At 49.6% G+C, this 18,453-nt stretch overlaps 1 protein-coding gene across 1 annotated transcript; it reads left to right on the top strand.

The window, feature by feature from the left end:
* Positions 1-331: 331 nt before the first annotated feature.
* Positions 332-1,585, top strand: C9H11orf96 (chromosome 9 C11orf96 homolog). Its single transcript, XM_060159364.1, has one exon. It carries the CDS (start codon positions 578-580, stop codon positions 947-949), a length of 372 nt encoding a protein of 123 aa, XP_060015347.1. The 5' UTR covers positions 332-577; the 3' UTR covers positions 950-1,585.
* The last annotated feature ends 16,868 nt before the right edge of the window (positions 1,586-18,453 follow it).

Genomic DNA, 18,453 nt, shown 5'->3' with positions numbered 1-18,453 from the left:
CCCGCCGCGGTTGGTCCAGACTTGGGGATCCCAGGGCGGGCAGGACCCGTGCTCCGGGGCCACCCTGCGCCCCCGCTCCGCAGCGTTCTCCGGAGCCTCGGATGCTCCCGGAACCCGCGCGGGCGGGGCCCGCCTTCCGGAGCCGGGCTGGCGGGCGGCGCTGGGGAAAGAGCCGCGACTTTCCCAGAGTGGCGGGGCGACGTCAGGCGGAAGGGCGCGGGGCGCGCACGCTTTAAAAGGCATTCGCTGTCATCCGAGCTCGCAGCCGTGGGGGCAGGAGCCGGCTATATAAGCGGCGAGCCGGGCCGCCGCGGGGCAGACGGCGACAGCAGCGGCGGCGAGCGCCTCGGAGCGCAGCGGAGCAGCGCCCCCGTAGCCCCGCACCCCTCGACGGGTCCGCCTGCCCTCCCGAGGAGCGCCGACCCGGGCCCGCGAGGGCCGCCGCCACCCCGCAGCAGATTTGGATCCCCCGCCCGGCGAGCCCCAGGCTGCTGCCTCCCGGGGGGCCCCGGCGCAGCGGCCGCCCCCGGAGAGCCCCGCCGCCCCGCCGTCCGGCCCAGAAGACGCCGGCAGCGCCATGGCGGCCGCCAAGCCCGGCGAGCTGATGGGCATCTGCTCCAGCTACCAGGCAGTGATGCCGCACTTCGTGTGCCTGGCCGACGAGTTCCCACAGCCCGTGTGGCCCGCCAAGCTGTCCAAGGGCAAGGGCCGGCTGCGGCGGCCGCGCCAGTCCCGCTTCAAGACGCAGCCGGTGACCTTCGACGAGATCCAGGAGGTGGAGGAAGAGGGCGTGTCCCCCATGGAGGAAGAGAAGGCCAAGAAGTCGTTCCTGCAGAGCCTGGAGTGCCTGCGCCGCAGCACGCAGAGCCTGTCGCTGCAGAGGGAGCAGCTCGGCAGCTGCAAACTGAGGAACAGCCTGGACTCCAGCGACTCCGACTCGGCCCTGTGAGGGGCGCCGCCCGCAGCCGGGACTCGCGCGCCTCGGCGGCCCGCCGGGGACAGATGTGCGAACCCCTAGGGGCCCCGCCCCCCGGGGTACCCCCGAGAACCGGGGGCCGCTGCCCCTCGAGCGCTTGCACCCTCACCCGGCTACGAACTGGTCGGGGCTCCCCGAGCTGCGCTCGCCCTGGGCGGGAGCGCGCGCCGGGGCGCCAGGGAGGGGGCCCGCTTTCTCTGCCCTTGTAAATGTTTATTTTTTAACTCCTCCCAGTACGAACTCTGCTGTGAGTGTGTGCGGGGAGGCGCACCCTCGCCGAGTCGCCCCGGGTCACCAGGGCTTCCCGGAGAGCCGCTCCATGCCCTTGTCCGATGGTTTGCAACTCCGATTTTGCACATGGCTCCACCGTGCCCCCCAGCGCACACCCGTTCACACTCACTCCCACACACTCTCGCTGAACACTTTTATAATTGTTAGGCGCGGCCGATGGGACTTGGGGTGCAGCGCAGCTGCTGCTGTGGCCGGAGGATTGATATTTATTTTTGCATTGCGATGGCTGACGGCGTTTATTTAACGCTCTTTTTACCTGGATATGTCTGTGAGACTCCCGAACGGAGACAAATAAAGTCAATATATTTGCACACTGCATTTCTCAAGGCTCTTGACTTCTTGAACCTTGAGGGCCCAGGCTCCCAAGACTGGGGGAGAAGTGGGGAGGATTCGCTTTAACGGGGGCCGGGAATCCCCGGGTGGAGGCAACTCCACAAGCTTCGCTCGCCGGAACGACGTCGCGTCCCCGGTGCCCGGGTGCATTACCCGCCTCCCCGGTGGATCCACCCGGCCCAGAGCTCTCCTGCCTCCCGGGTCTGTTCCCCATCGCCGGTGTCCAGGGTGGGGTGGAGCAGCTAGGGAGGCGAAGGTTGGCGCTGTGAGGACGAAGAGCACCTGCCTGGCGCAGCTGACCTCTCAGGGAGACCCGGGTCAGGGTCATCGCCCGGTACCCACCACAGAAGACCCCACTCACTCCGAGCCCTTTCCAGGCGACGGGTGGGGAGATGCCTGAGCCAGCGATAGGAGACCCAGGCGGGGATATGTGGGTGGTGGGGTCCGAAGCAGGGCTGGGAGCTGGCGAGAGTGTGGGTACGCCCTCAAAGTCGCCTGCGGGTGAGGGCCCCGCTGCCCCCGCGCTGACTCAGCGTGATGCCAGGCGCTCCTGCGCTGGGGGAGCAAACGGCGGCTGTTTCGGTTCTTTGGTCCTTTTCTCCAGCTCTTCCCTTTGCCCTCTTCAAGGTTCCTCAAGGAATCTGTCTTTGGTCAGAGCTTGAAGGGCGCTTGGGTACCACGGAGTCCCCCTCACCACACACACACACACACACACACACACACACACACACACACACACACACACACACACACACACACACACACACACACACACACACACACACACGCCTTTGCTTACAGATGAGAAAACAAACCTAGCAGAGAGGGAAAGGTCACATGAAGAGCAGGGGCCGCGCAGCGTGCTTTCCTGACTCCGCGTCCAGTGCTCCTTGAGTCACAGGACTCTGTCTTTCCAGTGCTTTCCAGCAGCTGTCTGCATCCCTGTCTACGCCCTGAATCCTCCGGGTTAGCAGTGTAAGAGGCTCCTCCGGCCCGTTGTGGTACTGGGGGTAATAAGCCACATTCGGTTGAGGAGCGCAGGTCCTCACACTTGGGGCCCCCTCCCAGCCCACCCCTCCAAGAACACTCCAGACTTGAGCCACCAGGGCCAGGCTTTCCGCTGAGCAGTTTAGAGAGACCCGGAGAGGATGGATGCCCCCTGGTGGTGGGGGCCTGGCGCTCAGCTCAGCCCAGCCCTGCGGGGCATCTGAGCTGCCTTTTACTCTTCACCCTGCACGTCTTGTCACCCTGGGCTCTGTAGAAAACGAGAAGGCAGAGGAAAGAAAAAAAAGAAACAAAAATAGGACACACAGGGTGTAAAAGAATGTCCTCCCCTCTGGCTCACACAGAAGGCTGCGGGGCTCAGGGCCTTGGGGACTGCAGCCTTTGGTGCTGCCCTCGCCCCTGGGAATACACAGGCCGTTTCAGTCCCCAGCAACAGCCAGTTCCACTGTGAGGGCACGTGTCCAAGGCACTTAACTGCAAAGGCATCGGCGTGGTGAGGCAGCCGTGGGTCCATGTTTTGATTCCCGTCTCTGCAGTGGCCGTGGCGAGGCTGGTTTGAGCCCCTTGGGGTGGGAGGAGGGTGGCCCAAGCTCAGAACTTCCTCCCCGAGCCCCCTCCCCATTCTCTTCCCTCATCCTGACCCCCCTCACCCCCATTTTATCTTACATCTTGGGCGATAGCTCCTGTTTCTGCTCTTCAAGAGGCAGGTGCTGCAAGCCTTCCTATGGGTTCACCCTTCCAGACTGACATCCTGGCTAGGCGTCCCCCTCTGGGCACCACGGCCCTGCCAATACCCTTCGCCCTGCTGGAGAGCCTCCTTCTCCAACCCCCCATCTTCAGCCCATACCCCAGCTAAAGGCCTCCCTGAAGAGTCTCCTTGAGTCATCCTGGCTAATGTCTGGGGACGTTGTAGGGGACCACATTCGATCGCTCCAATTCCTGCTCAGCTGCTGGCAGGGCTCAGCGCCCAGTAGGTGCTTCCAAAAAGTTTGTTGGGTTAAAATGAGTAAGGGGGCAGTGAGGAAGATTGATGCTCATTTTGCCTACTTCCTGATTTGTTTTTAAATTAATGTTTTGTTACCCAAGAACTATTTGTTCATTATATTAAAAACAAGTCAGTCATACTCCTACCACCCCCGAGATAAATATGTCAACATTTTGGAGGTTATGCCTGTATTATGTGTGCATGTATATGTATATATATGTGTGTATATATGTGGATATATATATATATATCCACATATATTTTTTTTTACAAAATGGGTTTATGCTCTAAATACTATTTAGGATGCTTTTTTTTTCTTACTTGGATTTCTGTTTAACATCAGTATGTATCTATCTATATCATGATTTTTATGAACTTCTCTTGAATAGGTACTCCACATTTAATTCAGCTCACTTCCCACTCTTTGGTATAAAAGTGATGTCCCATTTGTTTCAGTTTCTTACTTTTGCCTATACTGGCAGTTCTAAGGATTGAACATGGAAAGAAGTTTGGAAGAGGTGGTGACATGGAGAGAGGCTGGGGGTAGAGATTGGGATGCTATCATGTCGGGGGCATGGCTGGGTCGGGGTGCTATGTATGGCCCCTGCGCTACACGGGCGCACTCTCTGGTTCCAAGCATCTCTGCTCTGCACAGAGGAAGAAGGAGGGGAGACAGGAGGGGCTGCTCTGAGGCCCCTGTGTAACTCCTGGGACTCAGCTCCTCCCTGTGGCTCGAAGGGAATCCAAGGCAGCACGGGCTCCAAGGAGGCGGCTGGGCTGGGCTGGGCTGAGCTGGACCGGGAGGCCAGATGGTGGGAGAGGAGGAAGAAGAGGGAGACATGAGCTGAGGGAGCAAGAGAGCATGAGAACCAGAAAGATGGGAAGGAATGAGGCCCTCGGGGAAACGGGGAAGCTCAGAGACAGAGAGAGATGGCGAAATACAGAGTCGGGAGCCAGAAAATGTCAGGAGACTGAGAAGAATAGAGGCCACCCTTAGAGAGAGAGAGAGGAAGAGAGAGAAAGGGGTCTGTAGAAAGTAGTGGGGAGGGAAGGCGAGGTAGAAAGTACTCTGGAGACTGCGCATTGGAGCAGAGAGAAAACCGGGGTGAGAGCGCCTCTCTGGGAGCTGTAGCGCCGGCATGTGCCAGGGGTGGGTGGAAGCCTGCCCAGCCGTCTGGCTTTACAGCCGTCTGGCTTTACAAGCTTATCCAAGGAGACGCCTCCTTCCTTCCCTTCCCCACCTGGGCCTTAGCCCGCAGTCCTAGCCTGGGTGATGAGTTTTCAAACAAGCTGGAGCTCAGAGGAGGTAGCAAGTCGCCATCCCAGCCCTGGCCGGCAGCCTCTTCTAAACATTCCTCTTTGGCCCTGGGGGAGATAATTATCAGGGTGTTTCTTGGACTCGTTTAAATGCCAGGTTGTCCTTTGCAGTCTGCTGTGTGCCACTCCTGGGTCTGCTTGGTGGGGGCGGGGTGGTGGTGAGAGGGAGGTGCTGTCTGTGACCCCAGGGAATCGAGGTCAGCTGTGGACTTGGGAGTCCTCCGTCAGGGAGCACATTTGGGGTAGCTCTTAGGCCCACCGGGCTCTGCGAGATGGGGGGAGGATAAAGACCACCATTTCGTGAGCACCTCCTGTGGGTACTCTGATTTCATCCTGAGAACCTTACCCAGGTGTTTTACAGAGGAGAAAACTGAGGGTCAGCAGGGTTAAGTTTCTTGCGCAATGGCATACGGCTAGTCAGTAGTGAGCTGGATTGCCACAGGTATTTTCTTTTCTATTTGAAAGCCTACACTCTTTCTAGAATATGATCGCAACTTCTTACTGTACCCCCTGTGGCAGCGATGAGAATGGGCCTTGCAGACCTCTGGTGACAGGGGTGTAACTGACCAGTACAGAGCAGCTCTGGCTTTGCAATCCATCCCCTTCTTTGGCGGAGGCTGTGCCCCCCACAGGCTGCTCCCCACCAACGACTGTGTACGTGGCTGGGATTCTAAGGCAGAACAGTTCTTGGGAGACACGAGATTTCTTTGTTGGTGGACTTTGGCTCAAAGATTTCCCGATGGCAATGCAGAAGCTTCCTCAGATTGCAGCGCTGTCCACGGACACCTTTTCTCCCTCTCTCCTTCTCTGGGGTCACTCCTGCTTTGCAGCCTGCTGGCTGGCTTCCCTCTGTATCTCACGTCACACAAGCATGCCTCCCCGTGAAAGCCTTGCACATTTAATCCCACCTTGGAGTCTGCTTCTCGGAGAACCCGGGCCTGCACATCATTCCATCTCCTGGCAGCTTCGTGGCGCAGCCCTGCATCTCCCTCAGGCCCCCACTGGCACAGGGTGGGATGGCAGGCATCGCTTTAGAGAGAACTGTAGGGACATGGCCAAGTTTACCAAACAAATATGTGTTGGGAGGTCTGCTGGCCGTGTGGTTCTGGATGGGGAATAGCACGCTGCAGACTGTGTGTATATACGCCGTGAGAGGGTGAGGGACTCCCACGTGGACAGTCCTCTCAGCCACGTGACTCACAGCAATGGCCATCTGCCCATTCAGCTCCCAGGCCCGCAGTGGAGACTGATAATTGTTCACCAACATTGATTTCCCGCTTCCTCCAGGGCACACAGCCAGCCTCTGTGTCGCAGATGCTCTTGGACTTAGATCTATCGAGGTGCTAAGTTTTTGCCAATGGCATATATTGGGAAGAGAAGCATGTTTTTCCCAGACCTCGGCCTTAATGTGTACCCTTCTCCTGCCATGCCCACCGTGCTCTCTGTCCCCTACCCACAAGTGACAACATGGATGTGCCTGCAACCCAGTGATCGAGCCGACAAGGCCAGTGGCCTAGGGGATGGCAGAGAAACAAGACGAAAGGACCCCAGGCCCCTGGATGACCTTGTGGAACCAAACAGCCTGCCGATCTGGAAAGATCACTGTGGACAATTACACATGAGAGAAATGCACGTCTATCTTCTCTGAGCCACTAAATCATTATTGGGTCTCTTTGTTATACCAGCCTTCCCTTACCCTGAATAAAGAAATATTAGCGCTGGCAGTGGGGTACTGTCCTAACAAAACTTCTGCAGTACTAGGCGTTGACTTAGTGATTTTGCTGCAAGCGGGGAGCGTATAAACGTTGCAGGTTGGAAAGTTAGAGCCCCTTGTTATACTTTGGAAAAGCATTTGGTAAAACCATGTTTATGACATTTTGGAAGGCTGATCATGTATTGACCGAGAACATAGCTCTAGGAGAAGTGGTTGGAAAGAGACAGAATATTTGTGTGCATTGGCTACTCTCTGTGGCTTTTAGCAAATTATTACAAGACATGAATGATGGAAAGGAATAAGGAGTATCTAGAAACATGGGGCCTCACAGCGGTGAGAGCCGCCCCTCTTTGTAACCCACACAGAAGGAAATCATCAGTTGTGGCTCAGAGCCTTTCTCGAAGGCCACCCAGGAAGCCCGGCCCGGGATCCAGCCCTGGAGCAAGGTTAGACTAAACGTCTCATCTGCCCACTCAGACTTATTGTGGGAGAATCCACATTCCCCTCTCCTCCCCTTCACCTGCCACCCCATGTAGCCCAAATTAAAGTGAGAGTGTTACGGACCACGGTTCTTGGCCTCCTTAATCGATAGAAATTGATCAGAGGCCAGACAAGAAATTCAGGCAAAGCTTTATTGGGGCCCCTGCTGCAGCAGCGGGGAGGGAGAACAAGTAACAGGTGCCCTTGCTCGCTTGCTCACCGCGGGGTGCGGGGTGAGCTGATTCCTTATATGGGGTGAGGGTAGGGGTGTGGCCAGGGGTCGGGCCAGAGGGGCTTAGGCGTTTGGCCCACCCTTTGGGTGGTATTGTGTACAGGTATTGGGTGGTATTGTGTATTGTGTACAGGGGGGCCATGCACAGTATCCTGCTTTTGCTCCTGACCCCCTGCTTTTGCTCCTGGCTCCTCAGAAGTGGCAGTTAGGGGCTTCCCTGGTGGCGCAGTGGTTAAGAACCTGCCTGCCATGCAGGGAACAAGGGTTCGAGCCCTGGTGCGGGAAGATCCCACATGTCACGGAGCAACTAAGCCCGTGCACCACAACTACTGAGCCTGCACTCTGGAGCCCAAGAGCCTGTGAGCCACAACTACTGAGCCCGTGTGCCACAAATGCTGAAGCCCACGCACCTAGAGCCCGTGCTCCACAGCAAGAGAAGCCACTGCAATGAGAAGCCCGTGCACCACAATGAAGAGTAGCCCTCGCTCGCCGCAAATAGAGAAAGCCCGTGCACAGCAGCAAAGACCCAATGCAACTAAAAATAAATAATAAATTAATTAATTTAAAAGAAAAAAAAAAAGAGAAGTGGCAGTTAGGTTTTTTTCTTTTTTGTATCTTGTTGTCCATAATTTGCCCACTACCTTACAGTTTCTTTGTGTTTTGTTGCTGGAGGAGACATTTGTCCAGGTACAAGCACTGCAGCAAAGGGTCCCAGGTCCCAGCCTGTCTCAAGAGGGCTGGGCCAGAGCAGGAAACAATGAAATAAAACAGCCTTCAGAATTATGCTGAGAAATGGTCTTTGCTTATGACTCTTGGCTCTAGAATCAGCTAGAAGCGCCTTGACCACAGCTTTTTGAACGAATAGCCAAGGCAAGTCGCAATTGGCCAGTGATCAGGATTGTTTGAGCCCCAAAGAAACCTTCAAGGAAGCCAGACTATTTAACACCTGCTTCAGATGTAGCCACAGAGGATGATGAGGAAAAGAGAGTCTTCCAGCACCAGGTTGGCCAGATTAGATTCCTCACCGTTCATGCCAGCGAGATTTGCCTCCCTCTGTGCACCAGCGACTTCTGAATGTTTCCTTTCCTCCCTTTTCCCCATGGGAGTCTGTGCTGTGGTTTTCCTATCCCTGTCCACCACCGTATTTGGGTTGGGGAGGGGGACGCGGCCGGGATGGGGGAGGGCAGATGAATTGTCTTGCAGTTTATGTCACTGAAGTGGGAGGAGCCGTGTGGGGCTCAGGGGGGGATTTCCTTTCCCCCAGATATCCTGCACTTTGATCGGGAAGCATAACCAGATGGAGTTTGGGATCCACGTCCTTGGAGAGGATGTGAGTGTGTTCTGTTGTGGGAAGGAGGGTCACAGGGATATCTGGTAGCCAGCTGAGTAGTGGGTACTGCCAGTAGCCCAGTGAAGTCCGTTTTCAGCATCTTCCCCGGCACAGGGCCAGGCTGCCGTCTGCCTCCTTTGCGGCGAGCAGGGCCTCGTGCTAAGTGCTCCGGAATGAGCAAGCGAGCGGTGCGTGTCGCCGTGTCACGCTGGGCCTGGGCCTTAAGACCGCGGGCGTGTGGCTCTTGTTCTTCCCCAAGGACCAATGTGGGCATTCCTGTGGCCTGCATTTGACCAAGCATGAGGGCGGTGCTGGGGACCTCAGGACATGCAGCTGCCTGTGGAGGTGGAATGTCGACTCAAGATGGGCCATTCGCTGAGAGAGAAATGAGCTCCGGTCTTCCTTAAATAACTCTGCCTTCCTGCTGGGTCTCTTTGTATTCAGCCAACTAATACAGAGGCCTTTCCCTCAGTCCACAGCAGAGTGGGGCAGAGGGGCCCTCCAGGAAAATGTCCCATCCTCCGGACCGGAGTGTGGACATCAGACTCTCACCCCAGATGTACTCCAGCGGTGGGGTGGGGAAGATATAAGCGGCTCAGGACCTGGACTCGCGAGACACTCGCCCCAGCTCTGCTCCTTGTCCTGTGGCCTTGAGCAGGTCCCTTCCCCTCTTTCCCTGAGAGCCCTCCCAGCTTTAATTGCTGAAGCTTATAGAAGACCCCAAGCACCTTGGAGCACCTAGAACCTTAGAATCCTGGCCCTGGGGGACGTGTGGGTAGGCAGTGTGCTCAGGGACCAGACCTGCAACGCCAGCCTGTACAGATGGGGAGGCGGGGGCACAGAGGGACAAGGTAGAGTCTTCTCTGAGACGACAGCACCTCCACCCCACTCCTCTCTCCCAACCTTGGGGAGAGTCCCAGAAACTCTAGGCTGGGCTGTTCTGTGCTGAATAATTCATGCCAAACCCAAAATAACAGCCTGAGAGCCAACCCACCGCAAGCTGGGACCCCAGCCAATGCGCCGTTGCCCCACGGCCCTGATCCTGCCCTCGCCAGGAGCTGCTCTGGACCAGTTGGTTGGCCTTTAGGAAACCTCTGACCTTCCCTCTGATCTTGTGTGGAGGAGTCTGACAAAGCTACCCCTGCCCCCGTTGTCCTAGATGTGTAAGATATTCCAGGAAAGGCCAGCCCACGTGAGCCTATTACTCCCAGATCCATGCCTCATAAACCCCATTTTACTGGCTGTTATATGTGCTCTGAGGTTTATTGGTTAGCTGTTCTTTGGTCTGCTGTAGAATGTAATCCCGTAGAAAGCTTCTGGGTACGCTGAATCTGTTTTGGACCATCAATGAGTAGCCCAAGTGTGGGACTGAGCCCAGTGGGGGGCATGGTCCTTGGCCCTAAAGAAGCCTGATGGGGACACACACATGCACACACACACACGGATATATTCATAAAACAATTCAGGATGGGGAGGAAGCTCTCAACTTGAGTTGGGGTGGAGGCGGGGGTTTAAATCTTGACTCTGGCCCTGAGTCACCTAGGTTGTATTTGGCTTCAAAAGTGTAGCACAGAGTGGCCATGGCTCAGACCACAAAGGCAATAGTTACTGCTCAAAGAAAAGACAGCTGAAGGAGGGTTGAGTGGCTCAGTGATGCCATCAAAGACCCAGATTCAAAAAGAATCTTATGGATAGGAAATACAACCAGACCCAGCTTAGTGAAAGCTGGGTCTGAGGATCAGAAAGCCACCAGGGGCTATGCCGCTCTCTCCATTTCCAGGAAAATAAATTAAATAAAGCCAGGTGTCAGGGTCTGGGCACTAAAGATGAGTAAGGCTTAGGGGGAAAAATAAAGGACCCAGATTCTGACCATGTTCTCTGCCATCTTTGACAATGTCTTTTCCCCTCATGGTTACAAGACGGCTGCCACAGTACCAGCATCACATCAGCCTCCCAGCACGAAGGATGGTGCTGGCAAACAAAGAGCCTTCACCTGGTAGTTCTCTTTTATCCTCTTACAGCATCATCTCAAAATCCAGAAATCTTCTCATCTAAATTATATCCAAGTTCAATGAGGCTCATCAGGTACAGTTCCTCAGGTACAGCTCCCTACCTATGGTTCCTCTTGATCTGAAGACCTGTAGACTATAGGGACAAATTATCTGTCCCTCACACATCCAACATACAGTGGTAGAACAAGCATAGGATAGCTTATATAGACCCTTCTTTTCAAAAAGAAGGAAAATAGAAGGTACACAGAAGGCACTGGTCCATAGCTATTCTGAAATATAGCTTTTCCTAACAGTCTTTAAGTTTTTACTAACAATGTCCTTAAGATCCTTCCAGCTTCTGTCTACTACCTGGCCCCAAAGCTACTCCAAATTGTTTAGGTTTTTGTTCCAGTTACCAAAATCTGTATTACCATAGAACTAATTACCCCGAAACTTGGTGGTGTAAAACAACAATAATTATTTAATATCTCTCATGAGTTCTCTGGTCCGTGTTTGCGAGCACCTTGGCTGGGTGGTTCTGACTTGGAGTCACTTATGAGGCTGCTGTCTGACGTTAGCTGGGGCTGTAACCATACGAGGGCTTGACTCGGCTTGGAGGGTCCAAGGTGGCACACTCACATGGCTGGTAGACTGGCACTGTCATTGGCTGGAAGCCTCAGCTCCTCTCCATGTGGTCTTTTCTAGAGGGCAGCTTGAGTGTCCTCCTGACATGGTGGCTGGCTTTCCCCAGAGTGGGTGATCAGCCTGATTCAGTGGGAGAAGATTACACAAGGGTGTGAATCCCAGCAAAAAAGGATTACCGGGAACCATCTGGGAGCCTGGCTACCACACAATACCTCTGTTAAGAATGGAATAGTATGCAATAGCAAAAAATAAAGAAGTTATGTGCTGATATGGAAAAGTCCTTAAGATCCATTTTAATGTAAGAGAAGCACGGTGAAGAACAGTGCATCTGTTAGGGAGAAGTTTGTATATGCATAGAGTATCTTTGGAAGGATGCTTTATGGGGTTGGATGAAATGCTGCTCAGTCCGCCTTCTTGCAAAGATAGGGAAGCGGAGGCACCAGTTGGCTAACGGACTGTCTAAGCAAACAGTCTTCAGGTAATTGAAAACCAGCACAGACTTGGCTCAGTGGCGTGGGTAAAATGATCCCACATCCTTGATGAGGCCAGGGGACAAAGACTCATTTGCAGGTACTACAGGGGAGCCCTGGTTTCTCTCAGCTGGATCTGCTGTATGTTTCTCCTCACCTGGGAAGAGAGAACCAAAGACTTGGAGACAGGGGTGTAGGGCCTTTCTGTGTATTTCATATTATGCAGATGATATGCAAATTACATACATGCCTCCACTCCTCTTCTTAGCGGAACCAAAAGCTTTGGAAGACTGTCAGCCAAGATGGAGCAACAGCACTGAATTTACCTTCCTTCCTGGAATAGCCCCAAAAGTCAGACAATACGTATATGAAACAACAATTTTCAAGTCACCGGGCATCAGGCAGTGAAGGACACTGATTCTTGAGATAGGAAATAAATCATGTGAGCCTTGCATTGCTCTGGATTTCTGTCTTGAGAGACTTTCAAGACTGTGGCTCAGGAAGGGGGGTTCAGATGGAGCCTGGCACACTCCCTGAATTGAGAAGAGGAAGCTGAGAGCCTGGGCAGACCACGGCGTCTAGAGTTGGCAGGGCAGTGTGCCCGAGAGGAGAGAGCTGCAGAAAGAACGAATTCCAGACATCTGCAGAGGGTCTCCCTCCAGGATTCAACAGATCAGTGAATGCGTGCGAGGCTGCGGAAAGAAACAACCAGAAAGGATTAGAGGAAACCCTACCTGGTGCTCACACAGGACTGAGAATAACACCTGTTCCCATCAGCCAGACTGGAAAACCTTATGATTCACCGGGCATTGGGAAGAGTACTCAGAAGGGGCTTGCCTCAGTAGCGGGGGTAATCCACCCTAGACTCAACATGGCTCTGGTCCTGTGTAACAAATCCTAGAAGAAACACCCGAAAGGATACTTTAAAGCAAACATCCAATGATCTCTATTTTATTGAACGCTTTTATAAAGAGTGGAGGTGAATGTTAAATGTCTTTCTGGCATCTATGGAGATGACCATGATTTTTTTTCCTCCCTAGATCAATTACTAAAATAAATTATACTAATAGATGCGCTAAACTGTACTTGAAGTCCAGGAGAATATTCCTATGTCAGCATGGTGTACTGCTCTTTTAATATGCAGCTAGATTCTGTTAGATATTTTATTTAGGTATTTTGAGTTGTTTTTCGCAAATGATGTTGGGCTGTGAATTTTTCTTTTTTTGGTGCTACCTGAAAATGATAACCCTCGACATTTTTCTCTATTTCCTTGATAGAAATGATCTGTTTAAATGTTTTTATTTCTTTTGGATCCATTTTGACACATTATTTTTACTGAGGAAATTATCCATTTCATCCATATTTTCAAGTTCATTCGCATAACGTGAACCAATTAATCTCACGTGAGCCTCCTAATCTCTTCCGTTTCTGTGGAATTCCCCCTATCATTTTAGATTGTGTATAGTTTTCATTCCTCTGCCTTTTGCTATTGGATTTTTTTCAAAGAACCAGCTTTTGAGTTTATATATTAGTTACATACTATTTTCTATTTTATAACTTTTATTAATGTCTGCTTTTATCTCTTATAGTTCTTCCTTTCCTTAGTTTTCAGTTTATTGTCTAACTTTCTGAATTGGAAGCTAACTTTACTTCTTACCACTCTTTTCAAAAAAAATTGATATAGATATTTAAGGCTATGAACTTTCCTCCAACTACTTCTGTAACTATATTTCATTTTCACTCTTTTATGGTAATACTGCAGTTTTAGATTGCATTTCCTTTTGACCTGAGTTGTTTAAATACCAGTTTAAAATTTTTCCAAGCAGAAGAATATGTATTTTTTCAGATTTAGTTATTAATTTCTTTTTCTTTAGTTTCAGTGTGGCCAGATAATGTTTTCCATACTATTTCTCTTTTTGGGAAGTTGTTGAGATTTTCTCTATGACCTTATGAAAGCTCCATGGTCACATGAAAACACAGTGTGTTTACAATTTTCATATGTCAGATTTTCCCAATAAATTATAATGTTAGTATGTTCTGTGTCTGGGATACAGACTAACAGGTATTCACTGTAATCTGTTTTCCTATTCTACCTGGGGACAGGATTAGACTACATTTACTAGACCTTCTTATAGATAGGTATGTCCGTGAGACTAAGTTCTGTCCAGCAGAATGTAGGTAGACACTTGTGTGCCATTTCTACACCTAGGTCTAATGACTGTATATATGCTTCTCCCACATTTTCTACCTTCCACTTGCCAGCTGAAACCTATATATGGTGGTGGCGTAGCTTCTACCATGCTGATGAAGACACAGCCCTAGAGATGGTGGACTAGACATTTGGAAGGAACCTCAGCCTGGCATGCTTACCTCCTTCTACTACATTAGAAAGAAATTTAGTTCTTTAAGTCACCATTTCTTTTCTCTCTCTCTCTCTCTCTCTGTCTCTCTCTCTCTCTCTCTCTCTCTCTCTCTCACACACACACACACACACACACACACACACACACACACACAGCGTCAACAACCGTTACCCTAACAAATATCAAAATTGGCACCAAGAGTAGGGTCCTGCCATAACTGAAACCTAGTGGGCAGGGAGCAGGTGGCAGGAACACAGATACTGTAGTTTTGTATGCTGGAAATCTGGGGACTCTTGGCCAAATAATAGGTGAAATTGTTTCCTGCGATGGTCTGAAAGGCAGATTTTGTACTTTCCAAGGCTGTAACTCAAGGAGAAGTCGGGAAGGGCTAGATGGTGAGTGAATATTGGCTGCTCCTTGTTACTTTTACCAAGATATTCAAAGAAAAGAGATGACATCCACACACATTGGACCGATTTCAAGCAAAGATGAAAGGGAATAATGTCTTAAAATGTCGGGGCCTCACAGGGTTGAAAAAGCCGTCTGCTTCTGTCACCTAAGCAATAGGAGATCTGACAGTTATGGCTCAGAGCCTTTCCCAAAGATTATCTGTTAAGCAAAACATTCATTCAAGGCATCCAGCCCCAAGGCAAGGATCAGACTAAGGGCGTTGCTTCTCAGTAAGGATCAGACTAAGGGCCTTGCTTCTCAGTAAGGATCAGAATAAGGGCGTTGCTTCTCCGTAAGCCTCTTATTTCAGTAGAACTCCAAATAGCTGCCTTTAATGTGAGGAAAGAGGTGTGGCTAGAGCTAAGAAGCAAAGGAATGAAGTAGACTTGAGAATCACCTGAGCATCAAGTGTGGTTGCTGGCTTATGGTATGACTGGAAGCAGATAGACTTTGATCTCTAATACATCTTCCAGGGCATTGTCTTTCCCAAAGAAACCATAAAAACCCATAGTTGTTTAGGCCCTAAAACAGCCCCCAAGGCAGATGTATTTTCTGACACCCACTTCAGAAGAGGGCAGAAGAGAAGGAAGAATGTTCCAGAGGGCAAAACCAGAGCAGACAGAACATCCACTGCCAGGGCAGGGGTCCTGACAATTCCTGCCCTGGGATTACTGTGTATTTGTCCATGCTCTGTCTTCTGAATGGGGGTGTTTATTGTGGTCTCACTTTCTCTCTTTCATTACTCTCTCTTGGTCAGATAGGTGGAAAAAGAATTGTCCTTTAGCTTACAGGCCTTCGGACCACAAGGAACCACATCTGAACCTGGTGGAGAGGTCTGTGTATCACTGAGAGATCACCAGTACGGTAACTGGACGGACTTTTTGGTGTGTCCCCCATGGAAGAGGATTGAGTGTGTCCTACTCATGGGGGAGTGAGCACCCTGGGGAACGGGCTTTGGCACAGATTGGTAGTGATCCCCTGAGGTCTGTTCTATCCATTTTCCTAGGCGTGAAGCTGGGCCACTACCAGCTCACCTCACTCTTTGTTTAGGTTTATACAGTGACAAGTTTCCTCCAATAAAATGTGAGTGCAAGTAGTATTTGCCACTCACAGACCCAGGCCTGAGATTATGGGCTCCACAATCTCTCCTCGCTTCTGCCAGGAGCAACGTGAATATGGTGGTAACTCGGATTCTACCAAGCAGAGTTGCTGCAGTCTTAGGGGATGGTGGAGCCACAACTTGGAAGGGATTTGGGTCCCTGAACTATTGAGTGAGCAGAGCTGTCTACCGTCCTGGACTGTTACAGGAGAGAAAAATAAAGTTGTTTCTTCTGTAGGTCTCTTGTGTTCAGCGGAGCTGCCTTACGTGATACACTATCCTTGCTTTTCTGCCCCTGAGACCCGCCATGAGAGATGAATTCCAGTCTCCTACTTCTCATGTGCTCTGATTTTCCTTGCGCTGCAGTAATTAGTCCTGGTGAATGTAGCTGCTGGGTTATCTGCTGCACAGACATTCATAATAGTTATATCTGCATTTGAGTGGTGCCCTGATAGATAACACAATTCCTTTCCATTTTGTTTAGTGCTTTGGCCTGAATTGCACTTTGTTTGATAATGAAATAATGACTTCTGCTAACCATCATTATTATTATTTATTTGACTAGAATGCCTCTGTTTGTCTCTTAGTTTCAACCTCTTTGTATTAGGTATGTCTCTTGCATACAGTGAAGAGTTGGTTTTTATTTTACTTTGAGATTTAATCTAAATATATATATATATATATTTTAAAAATTAGTTAAATACAGACCTATAACAAGTAAAGAGATTGAATCAGTAAATCAAAAACCTCCCAACGAAGAAAATGTTTAGGCCAGGATCTGGCTTCACTGGTGAATTCTATCAAACATTTAAAGAGGAATTAACACCAATATTTCTCAAGGTCTTCAAAAATTAGAATAGGAGGGAACACTACTTAACTTATTCAGTGAGGTCAGTATTATCCTGATGCGAAAGCCAGACAAAGACACCACAAGAAAAACTACAGACCAGTATCTCTTATGAATATAGGTACAAAAATCCTCAACAAAATGCTAGCAAACTGAATCCAATTTAGCCTATTAAAAGGATTTACACCATGACCAAATGAGATTTATCCCAGGAATGCAAAGGTGGTTCCACAAATCCAACATCTTTTCATGATAGAAACACTCAGCAACTAGGAATAAAAGGGAACTTCCTCAATGTGGGAAAGGACATTTATGAAAAGCCCACAGCTCACATCTTACCAGATGGTGAAAGACCGGAAGCTTTCCCTGAGATCAGGAACAAGATAAGGATGCCCGCTTCTGTCCTGCTAGTCAACATTGCACTGGGAGTTCTAGCCAGAGCAATTAAAAATCTTATTTAGGAAGGCTTCTTCTTCCTTTTTTCTAGTGTTTACCTTCATAATTATAGCATTATATAGAACAGTTAGTTCCCTACTTGATTAGACAGTATCTGTTAGTGTCCCAGAATGAGCAATAAAAAAATCAGTACATTTCCCCACCTCCCCATCTCTTCCCTCAACACAATGCAAAATGATCTCTATACATGTTTATCTTTGTATTCTTAAGTATGCTATATTAAATATATTAAACATATTGCTATTATTTAATTTCTCTACTTGCGATGATCTTCCTTATCTCCTAGCTCTTACAGACAGGGCCATCAGAGAACATACTCTATTCTCATCTTCTTTCACTCCCCCCACCCCATTTTTTACTAGATATGTCATTTCTACATTGTCATAGCATATACAAATTTACACTCAGATGTCCACATTTCTTTTTGCCTCCACTCTACATTTAAGTGCATTCAGTGCTTTCTCCTGGTCCTCCTTTTGCTGTGGCTTCCCTAGTCACCACTTGGTGGTTTGCAATTTGTCCTCTGGTAGTTTTCTCAAGAAGAGTTCATGGGAACAGTACTCCCTGAGTTCTTGCATGTCTAAAAAATGTTTGGAGCTTTTATACTTGAGGAACATCTTGACAGCATATAAAATCCTTGGCTTACCCTTTTTTCCTTAAATATTCCATGAGTATTGTGCCACTGTTTTGGCACTGAAAATTGCTGGGGCTAGCCTGATTTTATCCTTTAATGAGTGATGTGATTTGTTTTGTGGGGCCTGTCTGCTCAAAGGATATTTTTGTTATCTTTAAAGCCCAGTAATTTTATTAAGGGAGTCTTGGAGTTTTCTGTTCTAGGTCAACTTTCTCTGGCACACATAGTACCTTTTACGTAATTGAAATCTTTTATTTCAAGAAAGTTTCCGTTAATTCTATTTTTTAAGTATTTTTTGTGTTTCATTGTTTTGTTTTTCTTGTCCAGGGACTCCAATTATGTGTATGTTGGCTCTCTTTTGTCTTTTTTTCTATATTTATCATTTTCTCTCTAATTAAAAACAAAACACTTTGTACCTTTTGCCTCCTTCTATTCACTTTCCTTATTTATACCCTCCTTCTTATTTATACCTCCTTCTGATTGCTTCCTCATTTCTGAAATTTCTGAATTTGTGAAATTCTGCCCTCAGTTCTTCCAGCTCTTGTTTCACCTCCTCCCGTTGCCTTGCCATCTCTTCACTGAGTTGTTAGATGTCTGCTTTGTGTTCTTCCTTCACAGAGGCAATTATTTTATTAAGATTTGTTAATTCATGAAACAACGTTTGGTCATATTTTTCATCTATTCCATGGTAACTTTTTTTTTTCTAGCCAGTGTTCTTTATTGGTAGGTTTAATGACCTTTCCCATCCTTTTGTGAAGTATCTTTGTATTGCTTCTGTGCTAACTCAGTGTTAAAAATTACATCTCTTGGAATGAGTTGGATTCCTATGCCCCAG

Source organism: Lagenorhynchus albirostris, chromosome 9 (assembly GCF_949774975.1).
Source record: "Lagenorhynchus albirostris chromosome 9, mLagAlb1.1, whole genome shotgun sequence".
In the NCBI taxonomy this organism is placed as follows: Eukaryota; Metazoa; Chordata; class Mammalia; order Artiodactyla; family Delphinidae; genus Lagenorhynchus; species Lagenorhynchus albirostris.
Note: the sequence above shows the minus strand (reverse complement) of the source record. Positions and strands in the feature narration are given on the sequence as shown.